An 18,124-nucleotide genomic window follows, 5' to 3' on the forward strand; every position below is an offset into this window, starting at 1 on the left:
CCACGGGCGTACGACTTGTCCTGAAATTCTTGACAATCCCCTTTCAAAGATCAACAGGCGTGTCACGCTATGCGCAAATCTTCGCAACAGCGGGAATAAAGTGCGATCAGGATTTATCGTAGATCGTGCGGCTCGTTACTCTAGATTCTACGAGTGATTCGAACGGGAACGGGAGCAATCCTAATCTCGTTTTCAGGAAGAGAAGGCGAGGAACTGGATATATGAATCCTTGGAATCTCGAAAAAGAAAAAACTCGTTGTCCTTAGAGGAAACGACGAACTTTGAAGAAACGATCGATCTCACGACGCGACGAGATATGAATAGAACTCGGCGTATATTAAGATATAAATCTTAAACAAGAGATGATTACTTTTCGAGCGACGTAAAGAGAGAGAATTTTTTCGAATAAAATTCAAACAAATGTCGTGCACGTACGTGAGTCGATTCCGCTCAAAGTTAGAAGGGAGTTGTTCGAAGAGCGTGGAAGCAGGTTAGAATATACTTTCTTCGGATAGCTCTATTATTCGCTCGGTGTATGCGACCCTGAGCGTAATTTATTGAAAAAGCTAGAAGAATCGGTCGCTTTTTCGCGTCCAACAATCGTTAGATTGCGAAAGGATCGAAGTAACGCAAGCGTCGAACGGGAAATCGAACTTCCTATTTCCAAACAGTGGTGCGCGATCTTTATCGATCGATCGATAAATCAAATCCTCGAAGATGCGACGATTTTATCCCTAGGAGGTTATTAGACGTTTCACTTTCACTCGATCCTTCGAAAAATCGAAATAATTCGTTGGATAGGTTATTCGGAGGGGAAAAAATAAGGATAAGAATGCACGTGTGTCAGAATCTCCTAAAGGCGACTCGAGACCTTTCGGCTCGACTCGACCTACGTCCACCTACGTTCGTTCGGATTGTATCTCGAAACGAGGATTGGATCGAGGATGAAAAATACGTACGGTGGTAAAAGTGAAGCCTGACGATAAGACAGAAAAATCTCGTAGAAATGGATGGCCTTCTAACGCGACGTTTAAGAGTCAAGTTTGAAAGGTTGGAGAACGTTGGAGTTGCATTGGCTGTCAGGTGGCGACGCAGGTGCTCCTCGCAAACCTTTCGCTCTTTCGGTGGGGAACCTTTTTTCGACGGGAGCTACGCCAATGCGAGAGCAGGGAAGGCGCCTATGTCCGTCCAGGCCCCCCCACCCCGGCATTATCCTCCTGGTCGTAGAAAGCTCGACCAGACGACGCTGGCCGGAGCACAACGCTCCTGCCGCTGGCTTTTCCACTTCCATCGCGCAGTCTTCTGGCCGGACCGGACGCGGTCTTGCCCTCAACCTCAACGAAACCGAAAACGCGCTCTTTCCCCGCCGAATTTTCTTCTCAGGAAAATTCGAAAATCCATCCATCGATCCATCCTTCGCCCGTCGCCTCGTGCTTTCTCAAGATCGTTCGCTGGCAGAGAAGTAGAGCCGCGCGGTGTATAAGGTGTGACAAGTATATACAGTTGGAGTGCGCCTCGATGTGAAGACCGTGTTTTCATGAGGGATTAACGAAAAACTATCAACGGAGCCGAGAGACAGGTTTGTGTATTTTCTTTTCTTTTCTTTTTCTCGAAACGGGCAAATATAATTTTTCCACCGTGAAATGGAAAATCCGCGAAAGTTTCGAGAGATCGTCATCGTCGAAGACGATTTGAAAAAAGAAAAAAGAAGAAGAAGAAGAAGTGGAAAGATTCGAGCGATTCGATTATCCTCCTTCGTTGTTACGATACGAGAGTTTACGAGATTGAACGTGGCGAAAGTAGTGGCAAATTTCCTTCGCTATTTATATACCCGCGAACGTTGCCTCCTTTTCCTGCCATCGAATCCAGACGAAGACGAGACGAGATAAATGAAATTTGAAATTACTTAAGCGGCGATAATCACAGTGTTTTATTCAAGCGACAGAGGTGGTCGGCTTCTGCCCGCGGCCAGAATGTCAGCATTTTCTTGCGACAATCTCTCCACGTGAGCGGATTCGAGCCGTACCTCGCGGCTAGTGAAACCGCTCCAACCGACTCATTCCGCCCGATATAGTCGAAAAAGAAAAAAACAAAAAAAAAGAAAAAGAGAATTCAACTCTAACGCAATATTCTGGTATTTAAACGTATTATTTTCGTAAGAGGAGAAAACAGCGCTTCGAAATGCTCTCTTCTCGTGATCGATACCGTGATGGAATTCGAACGACGCACCGCGAAAAAGAAGACAAATAAACGCATTCAAATCGTGAAAGGATGGTTGAATCGATAGTTTCATTGGAGCAAGATAAAGGCGGCAAAACTTTCGCCGGCCATCGTCGCATCCTCTCCTTTTTTTTCTTTTCACACCTTCGGATGTGACAACGAAAGCGAACTGGTTCTATCTCTTCCAATTTACTGTCCACTCGACTTTCCACTCCTTTTTTTTTTCTTTCCTTCCTTCGAGGGAAAAAGTACGCCTACGCTTGCCATCTCCATCGAGGTTGTCTAAATAAGGTGAAAGGAAAAAGAAAGAAAGAAAAAAAATATATATATATATATCGCGATATATTTGCAATACGTTACGCGAGTTTGATCGTATTTTAACGTATTTTTATGATTTCAGCGGGAATCGCGCGTAATCGGAACGCGGAAAATCGAATTTCCATTCTCGCTCATCGTAGATCAAAGTTAACGAGGAGAATTTCGTTTCAGGAAATACGCACGGCCACTGTGCACGTGTCGAGGTTAATAAGCGCGAATCGGCGCCATGCGTCGAGAAAATACGCCACGATTGAAATGCGTATTCTTTATATATCGATACGAGTAATTCCTCCGATTGATCTCGCGCGAATAAAGCATTTTCACGCTGTCTCGTTTCCACGATGGAGAGAAGGATAATCGAGTTTCCATTCGAGATTGCCGCGAGATTCTGACTCGCCGTGACTCTCGCGTATTCGAATCGTATCGCGAAATGTATATATACTATAGTTGCAACGTTTGTGCCAACAAGTGTAACGTTTCCTCTGACGAGTTACGACGCCGCTTACGACACCGTCGGTAAAGAAACGAGGATAATTTTGATATAATCGAATCGGCTCGTACGTCAATTAATTTCAAGTTACCGATTTCTTATTATCCGATCCAATGAACGAAACTCTCCTCGTGAACGGCGGTATCGGCTGTCGATTAATCTCGCGGTTTTCCGTAACCTCGACAGTGCCTCCACTCTCTCCCTCTCTTTCGGCGTCTCCCCTTTCGTTCTCTCCTTCCTCCTTGTTGCATTCTAACGTCGTCGTCCACGTTCACTTTCGATCACTGTCGGATTCCGTGCCCGATTCTAAACACACGCTTGAAAGCGAACCTATTTTGCTCGAGCAGCGCTTAAACCAGCTAAACGCTAGACCTAATTACTCGCATCATACCCGCCGAATACCCTCTCCAATTCCATACAATCTCGAAGGATATTAAACGCTCCGGAAACGCTTCTTGCTCGCTCGTTATCCTCGATCGAATTACCTAATCGAGCGTCAAATGGAATCAATTATTGTTTCGCTACTGGAAGAGAAACTATTGGTTAAAAAGAAAAAAAAAAGAAAGAAAAAAGGAACGGAGAGACGTGAAAGCTTCGCGACAACTCTGAATCACGAGTTCGAGGAAAGTCGAGCTCGAAAAAATGAAACGTTTCTTTCCTTCTTCCCTCTAAAAATAAGAAATATCCTCTCTTCTTCCTAACCTATAATTACAATTCCTAGAATCGCAGCACAAAGGTGATCGCGCATAAAGCAATGCAATAACTATAATAGCTTTACGTAATCCACGTGCCACGCTTTCGCAGCACTATTTTGACACGTTTCGACCGATACTTTGCCAGATGTTTTACAATAAACAATATCGGGAGCGCGAGCTCTCGAACGAGCCACGTTACGACACGAGAACAAGCGTCGTCCGGCCGCGGTCTGCTTTCTCCCGCTATACGCCGTCGGAAAAATAAACGAGCTGGTTGCTCGTAATCGAACGGTTGGAATAGACGCTTAATCGTTTCGATCGTCAATTCGTCCAATTTTTCGCGCACTCTCTGAACCATAGATAGAAACGAACGCGACGCTACTGCCCTCTCCTCGGTGATGGGCAAAATTTAATAGTCGAAGTTACGAATAAACACACTTGGATAAGTTAATCATCGTTCGAAATGTATAATAATAATTGGAAATTAACAACAGGAAACGGGTATAATAGACACGAATAAATGTCATTGAAGCGTTTTAATAAGCGATTGGTCAATTTTATTCGAAATTTTTAACCAGTTTCACTTTTTCAACGAGTTAACGGCCAACTCTGCCTCCCTCCCCCCTCTTCCCTCCCTATGCATCCCATCTTAGTTTTCGAAAGATCAACGGTACGATAATTTTCAAGGGCTTTGCGTTATATTTGCGGTCGCTCGAGGTCGTACGTCGACCATATCGCGCCAATACTCCTTTCCCGAACAGTTTTCTCGTAAATGAATATCATCGGTACGACTAACGAACCATCACTATCCGTGTCCAATAACGCGACATTAGAATTTATTGACTTTTCTACCGTACGAGACGAGTGGGTTTCGAAATTCTTTTTCCTCGAACAATGACGACGGACGGCGTTGGATGTAGATATTTCTTGCTTGAAACTATGCTTTATATTTTTCTTTTTTTTCTGCTTTTTCTCAAGCTTGAACAACAGGTAAATTTGAATCTCGTCCCGATGTCAAAATATAATCGTGTATCGTACATTCGGGAGGGAAAAGTTAGGCGAGAAGAAACGAATAAAATATATAAATTCGGCGTGATAAATTATTTATCGAGAATGAATACATACCTTTTAATCGCTATTCCTCGCCTTAGGATAAAGCGAAATTTGACCATCGCCGCTTTCGAAACGAAATAAAGTGTGTCAGAGCTGTTCTACGCGAGGCACGCGTGAATATTGCGCGATGTCTACTTTCGATGATGCGATCTGCACCGATGAATCGAATTTCAGACGATTCCGTTCCCCGTTCAGATGAACGATACTTGGACAGAGAGCAAACATCGGTGGCGAAACCGAGGCGAGAGACCCGAGTCGGCGAGTGAGATCGTGAAATTCAAATGAAAGCAAGCAGAGACAATTTTAGAAAACGAACCAATACTCGAACGAAGAAAATCATGCTTCGAAAACTACACGCTTCTTGCCTTCTTCCAACTAATCCCGAATCGTCGATTTCGGATTCACCACTATCATAGAAACTGTACTAAGTTGTAATTTACACGAGTAGAAACGGTAGGAAGCAATCGTAAAAAAAAAAAAAAAAACATTTCTCGTACGATTCTGGATCGGTCTCGTTATTATCATCTCTCGACGTATAATTATTCCTTGCGGCAGTGCGGCTTCACGACATATTAATTCCGCTAATTACGAAAATCTCTTCCTCTCTCGCTCTCAAGAAACAGATTTGTGGAGGAAGCAGAAAGGAAGATATAATTTCCGATTCCGGCAACGTTTCCTCCTCACCGATCACTTTCTTGCCGTTTCGAAGGAATTACCGTCGAGTTACAAAATTTTCCCTGAAACGATGGTGAAATTGGATTCTGGATCGTCCAACGAGCACCGATTAAACGTAAACGGAAAGAACATACGTCTTTATGCCGGCTATTCTCTTGTTCTTAATTTCGAGCTAACCTCCTACTCGATTCCTCTTACGCCGTTTCCTGTCGAGCATCGAAAAAAAAATTCGAAGAAAAATTCTTCTCTCTTCCTTTACCGTCGCCGTAAACTTATACAATGCGCCGATAAAAATGTCGACCGACACCAGTTTTTACGGTCGAATAAATTTTATTCATCATGGTGGTGGAGAGCGAAATTATTTATATCCGAAGCCGGTTCTCTCCTCTCGTGGATCCGCAAAAATTTTCGAGTTTACCGATTCAAACACTCTCGATCGCTCAAGTTGAACGAACTCAACGTAGCGGGGAAACTCGCGGATTTAGAATTATTCAAGAGGCATGTTCGATGAATGAGCGATTACATAAGTCGGCCATTTTCACCAAACTCTTTCGAGCCCTGTATTTACGTACAGAGGGCCCAGGGGTCAGGAGGGGGGAAGGGGACCGCGCGACAGATTATCGCGATTGGAAGGATCGCAGTTATCGAGATTACCCGTCGACGATTTCAAAATTTCAACCAAACGACTTCCCACTGTTTGCTCGATTCGACGGTTGCTTTCCGCGCGTTAAAAGTCTCGCGTGGTGTCAGCTTTTGTCAACATTATTAGCACGCGACCAATCCAAGATAATTCTGGCACCTTGACACGAAAAACCAGTCGGCATTAAGTTGCACTTTCGCGTTTTTATGCGTTTGAATAGGATACGCCTTAGGAACCTATTCCCCAAGCTTTCAAGGTCTACTAACCGAAAGAAGAGCGAGAGATTTACACGAATGGTGGATCCGCAAAAATATCCCACTTTTGCGACAGCTGTTCGAATAAAGGCGATACAGTGCACGCAGTTCCATATCGCACGGCGAGCAAACACGCTATTGGCGCGCGCCGCCACTTTCTATACATATACGAAGTGGCGATCCTTCTCTCTAAAACGACACGGGAAGGATGAACGACGCGAAGGAAACCCGCATTCGCGGTCTGTCTCATTATCCACCAGAAATAATCATAATCGCGTCGCGATTTTAATTGAAAGTGGCAAAGAGGAGGTGCATTTGATAGTGCGACCGCAATCGTCTCGATTTGCCACGCGTAATTACGTCCTATCTATATATCCTATCCTGCGACGAGTGTTTAACGATCGAGAAGAAGATGGGTTTACGTTGAACGCGCAGTGGCGCTCATTCCCTATCCATCGATCGTAGTAGTAAATAGTAGTAGTGGTAGTAGCAGCAACATTCGACGGGAAAATATCGCGCCACCTTTCTTTCTCAGGATCGAGCGTTATGCCTTGACCTCGCCCGTTTCGTTGCGTCAGACGAGGCGAGCGACGCCGATAAGCCGGCCAACGATCGGCCAATGAGGATATACGAATTCGCGAGGAGGTAAACACGCGTCGTGGAAAAAAAACGATCGAGACAAGGATGGAATCTATTCGAAGTTTGGCTGGCTGCGGTCGGGGCTTTTTTCATTCGACGAGTTTTCGGTCGAGGGAGAGATACGATCGAAATGGGAGAACGCCATATTCTCACGTTCCATTTTTAAGCGTGATTATTGTTATTACGATTGAGCACCGGCGAGCATCCCACTCGGATTGAAAGAAAGAAGGGGGGAAAAAATGTGTGGAAACTCGTCGCTCGATCGAAGCGCAGCTTCTTCGCAACACGATTCACTCGATAACGTATGTATTTATTCGACAGATAGGCACGAAAGAACAGCAAGCACGAGGAAATGAAAGCTTGCTGCCAAGTCGTACGGGTTTTGAAGGCTATCGGGTTTTCTAACCACGCCTTCTGCGAACTGTTTAATCTTAAAAAAAAAAAAAAAAATCAGAAATGTCTCGAGAGAAGCAACGAGCGCTACGCGTTGCATATATAAGTTTTTCTCTGTCCCGATTCCAATTATTCCATCCCTCTCCTCTCCCTCGAAAAGAAGCATGTAATTTTCTTTCCAAATCGAAAAGAAGGAAAAGTTGTTTTAAAAGATTCGAGGAGGAGAAGGTTTATCTCGCTTTGGAGGAAGACAAAAAAGAAACGGTTAAAAGGTTACCAGTTGTTTCGAGAAGTCGAATTGATCGGGCAACTAGTCGTGCTAGCTAGCTATTTACTTCCGGTGACCTTTAGCGGTCGCGGGTTGACCGTTACGTGTGTCGTAACATAACGTAATTTACCGTAAGGTAACGTTACGAGTGTCGCGTCGTTGAACGCGCGACTCGATAAAAGAGGAATCTCCACCGTGGGAGGAGAAGTATTTGCAGTGCTCGTCGAAAAATGTAGTCGCCTCGCGTAAAAATAATAATTTATTCGGAGGATTGGAAGAAGAGAGGATTGGTCGAGCGGCGAGCTATAGAGCCGAGAACAGAGAATAGAGTATTAACGGCAGTTTCTAAAATGGCGAAGGAAACGAGCGCGTTAAACGCGATCGCGTAATCGTGACTTCTTCTTCCGAATGAAACGGCTAAAATTTCCCAGCACGCCTGGGAACTCGCGTACATTCGTCGTCGTGACACGTAGTAAAGAAAGCAATCGCGAGACTTGTGTAATCGAACAACGCGCTATTCCATGCTTCCATTTTGCGGAAAGGGGCAGAGAGCAGGCATATACCTCTCTCCTTTTTCCACCACGCTTTTACACGAACGATAACGATCCGTCTGCGAACTGGAGCGCTTAATTAATGCGAAAATATCCCGCGATTGGTCTACATTTTTTTTCTCTTTTCTTTTCCTTTCTTCAACTGATAAATCCGTATCGGTCGAGTTCGTCGATACAAGCATTCTTTTCCTTTTCCTTCGAAGACGATAAACCAAACAATAAACGATTGTTGAATAATCAAAACGCAATCTTATCGACGGATTACTTTCACCGATTTCCGTCGAATCTGTGTTGTCCGACGAGTATCGAAACGAGTACGATTCCACATAAATACCTTGCGTTGATTTGAGTTATTAACTCGGTCGATGGTTTCGTCGAAAATTTATTTGAATTTATCAGCGTAACAATGGAGGATATTCGAGGGAGGATGAATCCTCTTTGTTTTATAATTATTATTAAAAGTAGCGTGCATAGCGGTGACGACAAAGTCACACCCGGTATTACGTGATCGTGCATTTATATAACACCTACATTATCCTTGCATTATATGGTTAGCAGTGGTGACAGCACAGAGAAAGTTCCCTAACCGTTCCCATATGCTCAAGCGCCTGTACCGGTCTACGTTCCAACGCGGAGCTATTGCCTCGATTATGCTACGTACAACTCAATATCGAGCCTATACGACACGTCCTCGTCAATTTTCAATCCCTTTCATGAGTGGAAATTCCGCACCGCGCACGAAAAACTTTGCGAGATTCACGAGGTTAGGATTAATCGAGGACATTCTTCTTGTGTGTTACAGTAGCGCCAACATGCGGGAGAAAAGGTGGCTTCTGCTCGCTCTGTACGGTAAGTACAGCACGTATAGTAAGCACGTACAAAATGGAACGAGAAACTCGATCGATTGGAAAAATTCTAACTCTCTTCGCCTGTCAACTCGATTTAGTTTTCGCACGGTGCGTACAAGTTTAAAGCTTCCGATTCGTTGCGCCGGGGACAAAAGTGTCCTTGGTATTTTTGGACTCTCCATATCCGGAGAGGAATGCCGAAGACAGCGGTCGACCTTCCATCCGAGAGTTTCGCGTCGATGTCGTTCAAGGTTCGTTCACACCGTTGTTCTCTCGTTCTCTCGTGCGGCGAATTGATTTTTTTCCCCTTTCCTTTTCTCTTTCTTCTTCTTCTTTCGCGATCGAATCGTATACGGTATGGAAAAACACCACGTTTCGTATTCATAACGGCAAATCAGATACGCGTGACGCGCGAAAGAGCTTGACCGAAAGATTCCACGAAGGTACTGGATACCGGTGTGCATATCAACGAGCCCGTTTCCTTTGTCCTGTTGCGACGAGGTAAGCTCCAAAATTCTCCACATTTCGAAACTCGCGGAGAGAGAGAGAGAGAGAGAGAGCACTTCCCAAGAATTCTGCCTCGACGAGAGATAAGATTGTTCGGAAAGAATATAACGAATCGAGCAATACCACCGAACGAATGTGGGTTTCTGACATTTTCACCCGTTCGACGACTATTCGTTTCTCGCATCGAGAGAGACAGTCCTTCGAGGCCTTCGAAAACTTGTTTGAAAGCTACCAAACGATACCGTACCTTGCACTCCTGTCCCAATACCACGGGGGATCGAAAAAAAAGAAGGAAATAAATAAAGAAAGAAAGAAAAATCTTCGATACGTACGTACGATCTCGTGCCCTTTCTTTTTCTTCTTTTTAACGAGAATGTCGAGCCATTCCCATTCGAGCAATCGAACGAGGCAATCGATTCGTCGCGAAAACGGGGGGAGGAGGGGGTGTGACCAGGTTGGAACCGTTTCCCACAAACGGAATGCGAGCACTCTCGTTCCCATAATTCATTTTTATGCAACCAGTGCTCGGTTGCATCGAATCCCCTCCCCCTCCTCGATTGGAAAACCACGATATCCCGTTATAAACGTTTTCCATCATCGAGGACATCCACTTCTCCTCCTAGGGAAGGATCGTAAAGATACCCCCATACCGAACTCGTGACGACTCTTCCTCCCTGAAAGAAGAGGGAGAAGAATCGGAGAAGAAAGTATTTTTTTTTCTTTTCTCCTCGTTCAACGACGAGTTACACGAGACATATTCGTCCGATTCGTTTTCTCGTCCAACCAGCGACCTTGAACCGGTTTGATTTAATTAGAGGCTGCTCGTCGGTAAAGATCCGCCGATAATTCAAGTTCATTAACGAGATGCCGTTACGGGTGAAGGAGGGAGGGGAAGAAAAGAAGAAGGGAAAAAAGACGGATGGCGAGGTTGTTGGAAGTGAAATAATAAGCGCGGTCCGGTTAACGATCTCTTAGAAAAATCAACGACGAAATGAACTCGCACGATCGATAGACAGCCTTGATCCGCTTGAAAACAATTGCCCAACCAAACGCGTTCACCTGCACCGCGACACAAAATTGCAACACAAACTAGGACCCCCTCTCCCTGCTGCTCTTCTCATGCGCGGGTTTTGCAACGCCGACGCTTCTTCTTCTTCTTCTTCTTCTTCTCTCGGCTTGCGCAACCCGCGCGGATGCGTACCTTTGATTATTTACCATCCAACCGGTGCCTTCACGAGTCCTCGTTCCAACTTTTTTCACTTTTTCGCCCGCTTTCTCGATTTCCAATCGTCTACGAGATTGGAAAAAAGGAAAAACCCCGACGAAAGAAACGATGGGATCGGCTTCATTTCCAGGAATCCTATTGGCGAACGCGGTTTCGGCCGAGCGTAAGGCCACCAGGCCGAAATTCAAGATCGCCACCACATCGACGACCAGCACGACGACCACCACCGAGGAGAATCAGAGGAACGAGAACGAGGATGCGGAGGTACGTTTAATGATTAACGCCTCGATTCGGGAGATGATGCAACAAGCGTTCGCGTATGAACCAAGGATTGGATGTTTTTCTACGCTCCTTTTAGATCGCTTTCGTCTCGAAATTAATTAACGTCCGTCCATCTTATAACTACACACGCTATAACAAGTTCACCTTCGCATAGAAACTGTGGAAACATCGTGACATCATCGAACGAGGCGAGCTCATCTCGACCCGTTACCCGGGATGGTCGTGGTGGCGAACTTGCTCGCTTCGAATCGAAAGAAAAATTAATTCTTTTCCATTCTTTTCTCCAGCAGGCGACCACCACCGCAACCGTGGTGGCTGCCGGGGAGGCGAACGCGACCAGCGGCCACGTCCTCACAGGTATCCCGCAGATCGACTACATCTGGGACCCGAATTTGCCCCGCGAGTTGAACGGCTACAACCTCAGCGATTACCCGTTCTACAACAGCATACCGGAGGACATCGACTTCAAATGCGACGGGCTCCACGATGGGTTTTACGCGAGCGTGCCGCACAAATGCCAGGTGAGAAGATGAAAAAGAAGAAGAAGAAGAGGAAGAAGTATATATATATATATGCTTTATTAGTATTCGTAATTATTCCATCGGTTGACGAACGTATCGATTGCTTAGTTATTCTTGGCGATGAAAATTGGTAGACTTTCTCTTTCTTTAAATAACGCTTCGAAGGATACCGTCCGCTTGAAGATGCCTTTGACGTTTCCAAGAGAGACGCGCGCGCTCTTTTTCTATATATATTCTATATATATATATGTATATACATATATACTTTGCATTCACGACAGTCGGTTCGCATAATTAAGCAAAAATTTATTCCTGCTCGTGTCTCTTCGTTTCGAGAGACCTTCGTCGAGCGAAATAAATAAAAAATCTGAATGGTCGCGCGAAAAGTTAAAAAAAAATGAGGGAAGGAGAGGAAAAATAAGATGCACGATCAGGTGGAAAACCGCTTGTCCCCGGATACGCGATGTGATCACGACGCGAACCTTTTTTAGACTCGATCTTATAAGGCCCAGTTTCTCGAGGTAATTCAGTCCACCGCCATTCGCCGATAAATCTCTCGCCGATTCGTGCGCGCGTAATAAATAAATAAATGAGTCTACCGTTTCCTTTTTTTTCTTTTCTCGATCGAAAGAGTAAAAGCGGGTATTCAGCGCGATCCGGTGAAAAGGAAAGTCAGTGTCATCTGGACGAATGCCCGAGGAAAGATTTTCTTATCGCATCGTATCGAGCGTATCGTCAACCATCCATAACGCTCTCCATCTTCTCCGTCACGGGAGGAGGTGCAAATTTTCTCGTGGTTGAGGAAAAAGGAGAAAAGGAAAAAAGGACTCGAGAGTTTTTCGCGGTCCGATACGCTTCCCGTCCCTGACCGTTTCAAGATTCACGATCTTGGGATTGTGAAAGCGATTGCAAAGTATCCCTTTCCGACGTTTTCTTATCGATTGTTTTAGCCACCGAACGAATGGGCCATTGTTATGCAAATCTCAAAGGTGGATTCGCCTCGCTCGGCCCCGGTGTGGAGCAACGATCCGCCCGTGGCCGGATAACCGGCTTTGAGAAAATGACGTGGCTAAAAAGTGAAAATTTACCGCAAATGAGAGAAGAAAAGGAAGAAAGAAAGAACTCGTGGATCCGAATGTTTCGAAACGCGAGTTACTCGCTTCATCGAGCTCGAAATAATCCCGTTTTCGCGATTGCAAACAGTCAGCTGAAGTTAACTCGTGACCAAGCAACGTTTGACATTTACCTACCAAAGTTGAGCAATAGGATCCCGATCTATCCGCGCGAGACCCGTCGGCTGGAAAGAGGGACGCGATTTTTCGAACGATATTCGCGAATTCTCGTCGTGTAGTAGGCATAGCCTCGCTTCCTGCAATTTAGAACAGGCGACTTTCCAATAAAATTAGCAAAAGCGCGGTGAAACTTGGCGGGACGGGACACGAAATGGAATAGGTTCGATTAAAAATTAACGATCGCGTGGAAACAGAGCTAAGAGGATCTTGGAAAGAGGAAAAAATGATGAGATTTCCAGAAACGAAATCGAGCGTTGAAACGTACGAACGTGCTCCGAATGATTCCACACGCATTCCAAACCGAGCAGAGCATACGTGCCTCGAACAATCGCGGATACTTTTACGTAGAAACGTGTAGCCCACGTTGGCGTGATCTCCTACCGATTACTCGTGAAAGCTAGCTCGATGCTCGAGCGAAAAGTGTGCTAAGACATGATTTACCCGCGTTAAATTCGTCCCCGAAAAATTGATCAACAGGCGGATCTCATCTATCCTTTCTACTCTTCCCACAGGTGTATCACCACTGCCTTTTCGGTACCCGCTACGACTTCCTCTGCGCCAACTTCACAGCTTTCGACCAGAAGACCTTCATCTGCCACTTCGTGTCCGAGGTGGACTGCGCCAATTCGAGGAAGTACTGGCACAGGAACGACGCCCTCTACAAAGCGACCACGACTTCCACGACGTCCACGACCTCGACCACGACCAGCACCACGACCAGCACCACAACCGCGTTGCCACCGGTCACGGCAGCGGCCGGCGGCCGCCAATCGTCCAGAGACCTTCCCAGGAGGAGGAGGCCGTTCAGGAGGCGGCCGCCTGTGTACGATTACTACGACGAGGAGTACTACGACGACGACTACACCCGGCCGCGGGGTTACGGCAGGGACGAGTACGATTACGACGATCGAAAGTACAGGAACAGGGATCGCGAGTTCGTGAGGGACCGCGAGTTTCGAGACAGGGATTCGCCCAGGTCCAGGGAGGGTGGCGCCCCCAGGGACGAAAGGGACCGGTACCCGGGTAGGAACAACAGGAGGGAGCCTGGCAGGGGGAGAGATCCTCCTTTTCAGGAGGAGGATTCGAGGCTAAGGTCGAGGGATCCCGACCAGGGATCGAGGTCGTCCGTGTCTAGGGAAGCGGAGGACGCGGAGTTGGACGAGAGACGGATCGATTCGAGGCTCAGGGACGCCGATGATCGTCGATATCCCGATAAAAGGTAACGTTCTTTCTTCCAGCTTCTTTGTTTTTCCCCCTTTTGCTCGATCGACGATGCAAATTTTGTTCCCACAGGTATAGAGACGATTACGAGGACAAGGATCCGGTCTTGGCGGGCGGGGGAGGCGCGGATGGGTTGGTGAAACCCGCTGCACCCGCAACCTCGCTGTACGCGAGACCAAGAACGCCACCCAAGATTCGTAGACCGGTGCCGCTCTCCGAGCAGGACAAATACGCTTACAAAACTACGGCCGTGCAATCGACCGGTGCGATTTTCCACCTTTTCGACTCTTTGCGCTCCAACCGTGACTTATGCTTGATCTTTTTAAAATATCGCTTCACCAATAGATTCTTAAGCTCTTATAAAGCGTGGAATGCTAATGCTTAGATTTTTGTATCTCAAATTGAATCGCGATGGCTCGAAATACGTTATAGAAATATTATTTTCAAACTTGTATTGTCGAGTATTTTGTTGAAGCGGAGACGAGTTTGATTTGTTGATTGAAAGAATTTGAAAATAGAGATGCAGTAGGAGAAGTGAGAATAACAGACGATGAGAACACGTTACTGGGATATTCAAGATGAGTTTTATTAAGATATTGATAGAGAGAAGGAAAATAACGAAAGTGTAAGAGTGTAAGAAGAATATAAGGATGAAAATAACTTGCTCTGACAAACCGAGGACTCATCTTGCTGATTACACTATTATCAAAATATCCCGCGAAACAACCATGTAGATAATATAATATTCGACAAATTTCCTTTCTTTAAACGTACACAAAATACCAGAACACAAAAAGTTTCATTCGTGAAATCATTTCAAGTTGGTTGTCGAGAAAGGAGCGCAAAGGGTTAATAAAAGAGATGACAACTTGGCGAGAGATTTAATTCTCCTCTTTTACAGAGGAACCTCGAAGAAGACCGGTGGACATCGCGGAGGACGACTATTACGAGGACGAGTTGGAGGACGTGAGACCTATTCGAAGGCCGTTGAGAAGAAGACCGTCGTCGTACAGAGACAGGGATAGGGACTTCTACGATGCGATAGAGAGAGACAGAGGCCGACCCTTCAGGTAAGGCAACGTACGTAACACCGATGCACAGTTCTATTCCTCGTCACGTGACCGATTCGCAGGTACACGCGTTGCGATCCAATCTCCCACTCGCATTGCAACGTTGTGACGCGACATCCGTTTCAACCATCTCCGATCTTTTTTCTTTTCCATTCCAGATCGCGATATCGGGACGACGAGGACGAGTTGCGGCCGAGGAAACACCCGGATCGGTCGAGAGATCGGTACTACATCGATCGAGACAGGGACCGAGGCGCGGAACGCGGCAGAGACCGATCCCTCCTCGATCGTGGAAAGGATAGAGGGAGGGGGCAGGACGGCGAGAAGCAGGAAAGGCTCGTCCCCGAGCGTTCGAGGTCGAAAGAATCGCGATCGAAAGACTCGCAAGAGGGGATCGCCGAGAGTTCGCCGTCCAGAGTTCGAGATCGCAACAATAATTACGATCGCACGGAAAGAACGACCACTTCCACCGCCGCTGCAACGACCACCGCCGCCACCACCACCACCACCACCACCACAACCACAACCACCACTTGTTCGCCCGAACAACCGCCTCGTAAAATAGAATCCATCTCGAACGAAGGGAGGGTAGGAGCGATCGTTGGCGAGAAATCGGCGCAGAGCGAACCGCCTCGAGGTCAACAATCGGATTATCTCGAGGCGAAACGAGGCGACAGGTATCAGGTGTCGATGGAGGAGTACTCGCAGGAGGAGTATTACGACGAGGCGGAGGATCCTCCGTCGCCGCCGCCGCGCGCCACGATCCGCGTGGTTAAACGACCCTTCCTCCCGTCCAGGGGTGGTAATCCCAATCCGAGGGGATTGTCCCCGGTCGGCGTGAAAGCGAGCGCGCCCAAAAGGCTGGTGGAGCAGGAGGAGGAGGAGGAGAGCGCCCGTGAGGAGAAGGATGGTCGGAACGCCGGGTACAAGGAGACGGAGATCCGGAAGGAGGTGATCGCGTCCCAGTACGACGGCGTGGTCGCGAGAGGTAGAGAGCAGACACGGAGGCCGGGGCAGGAGAAGACGACGCATGGGAGGGACGATGGGTTCGCGTCGAAGGGACAGGAGGAGCGAGGCGCGTTCGAGGAGGGGTTGGGTGGGTGGCCGGTGGAGGAGTTGGTGCAGGCGGGGGGCCAGTATCGCGGCAAGGGGCGCGTCGCGAGCCCAGGGAGCGAGAATCCAAGCCCGGTGTACGGGTCCGGTTTCAAAAACGGAGAGGAGATCCAGGAGAATCCGACCGGGCCCCAAAGTTTCAGCAAGGCGAAGCAAAGGTTGAACGAGGTGACGCATCGGTTGCAGGACATCCCGGAGAGCGAGTACGACGTCACCCTGAACGACGCGTTGACGCCCACGTTGAACCAGGAGGCCAGCCTGCCCAGCGGATTCGTCCTCCCTCTCCACAGGCAGATCGGGAGGGACGCGATCCTCCAATCGTCCGAAAGTAATTACAAAGTTTCCAGGCCCGTCGATCATCAGAAATCGTTCGTTCCCCATCCCCAGTTCTTGTCGCCGGTCAACACAGGCGGCAACGACAGGCTAAGGACCGTGTATTACAGGACGCCCGACACGATTCAAATCGGCGGGACGCAATACAGGCCGCAGAGAGGAGGATTATCATGGCAGGATTATACCGGCTACTGAAAAAAATACCAATTTCCAACGAAGGGAGAGTGGAACGGAATGGGGGAGGGGGAGGGAGGGGGGAGGGGGAGGAAGGAAAAGATCGATCTTGCAATTTGGGAATTTCGCGAATATTCGTGAACGGGCGAAATTCACTTCGATGTTCAATTCGATCGATCGATCGAAGGAGAGTCAAGTTTTAGAAAAAAAAGAAAAATTGACTTCCTTTCGCTAAGGGGCAAAGGAGCAGCAATTAGACCCTTGGTCAAAACTTTTCGATGTCTTTCATACGAAGGGACAGGAAAGCGGTTAGTTTTTTGCGTAGAATTTGAAAGTAGAAAACGAATACGAGAACGAGTAGTATATAATAAGATCGAGCAGCTACACCGGTGCGAGGTACTAGAACCGTCGATCGTCATGAAAAGTAATCAATCCCCGAGACAGTTGAGCTCTAGAATTAGAATCAATTTCAAATTCGAGACCTTTCCTTTTTTTCGAAAATTATATTTATATACCACGTTTTCAATCAATTACAACTAGTGATGTAACGAAACTTCGATCCGACTTGTAAAATTCGTCGTATTGTAATTTGTTTCTACTTTCGGCTGAAAACTTGTAAATATGCACACGATTGTATTGTGTCTAATTTTATCACTCCTTCCGTTTAAATTATTACTCTTAAGCGCGTGTAAACAATTTTTGTTTATGAAAGCACATTCGTCGTCTCGATTTCTTTTTTTTTTTTTTTCGATATTAGTAGCGAATAAGTTTTCTTCGAGTATGCATTTTACCTTTGATATATTGTAAATTATACCAGCCTTGACGAATATTAAAGAATGGAAAAAAATATATATATACGAATCTATTTGATATCCCGACACGAACTTGATACTTTGCGGAAAGAAACTTTTCTTCTTTCTTCTTTCTTTTCCTCGAATCAGAAAAATTAAAATTAATTCTCAGAAATTTATTTTCTTGCTTGTACACAACTGGATTTAGATATCTAGATTGACTTTATACTGAATTTACATTTTTCTACAATTTTCATTTTTCGACTTTATACGTTTCTCTTATTAAATTTTGACAGATATACACATATATATATGCACAATAATAAAAATGAAGCAATAGTAAGTAAGAATCCAATAAACATTAATGTTAATCTCGTAGCCATTAGCTCGATATTATGTAATCCATATAATAATGACATCGTAAATAGCAAGTAGTATAAAGTATATGGATAAATAATAATATCGATTTCCCAAGTCTCACCAACGTGGAG

General features: G+C 46.3%; 1 protein-coding gene across 3 annotated transcripts; it reads left to right on the forward strand.

Moving 5' to 3' along the window:
- The first annotated feature begins 1,217 nt into the window (after positions 1-1,217).
- LOC107999835 (uncharacterized) lies at positions 1,218-17,693 on the forward strand. Of its 3 annotated transcripts, none has more exons than XM_062084935.1 (8): positions 1,218-1,579; positions 9,059-9,105; positions 10,967-11,100; positions 11,409-11,639; positions 13,444-14,150; positions 14,225-14,415; positions 15,054-15,222; positions 15,381-17,693. In XM_062084935.1, exons 2-8 carry the CDS (start codon positions 9,069-9,071, stop codon positions 16,861-16,863), a joined length of 2,952 nt encoding a protein of 983 aa, XP_061940919.1. In that variant the 5' UTR covers positions 1,218-1,579; positions 9,059-9,068; the 3' UTR covers positions 16,864-17,693. The 3 variants fall into 3 exon arrangements, with proteins under 3 accessions (XP_061940919.1, XP_016915350.2, XP_061940918.1); XM_017059861.3 differs by having other exon boundaries at positions 1,219-1,579; positions 11,406-11,639; XM_062084934.1 differs by having other exon boundaries at positions 1,219-1,579; positions 9,062-9,105; positions 11,406-11,639.
- Positions 17,694-18,124: the final 431 nt, after the last annotated feature.

The sequence above is a fragment of the Apis cerana genome, linkage group LG14, assembly GCF_029169275.1.
Source record: "Apis cerana isolate GH-2021 linkage group LG14, AcerK_1.0, whole genome shotgun sequence".
Classification (NCBI taxonomy): Eukaryota; Metazoa; Arthropoda; class Insecta; order Hymenoptera; family Apidae; genus Apis; species Apis cerana.

Bases quoted from the DNA above. Each gene is read 5' to 3' on its own strand.
- LOC107999835 (XM_017059861.3), top strand. From the start codon at position 9,069: ATGCGGGAGAAAAGGTGGCTTCTGCTCGCTCTGTACG. The intron at 11,101-11,405 runs GTACGTTTAATG...TCTTTTCTCCAG, and splicing joins ACGAGAACGAGGATGCGGAG to CAGGCGACCACCACCGCAAC. The intron at 14,416-15,053 runs GTGCGATTTTCC...CCTCTTTTACAG, and splicing joins TACGGCCGTGCAATCGACCG to AGGAACCTCGAAGAAGACCG.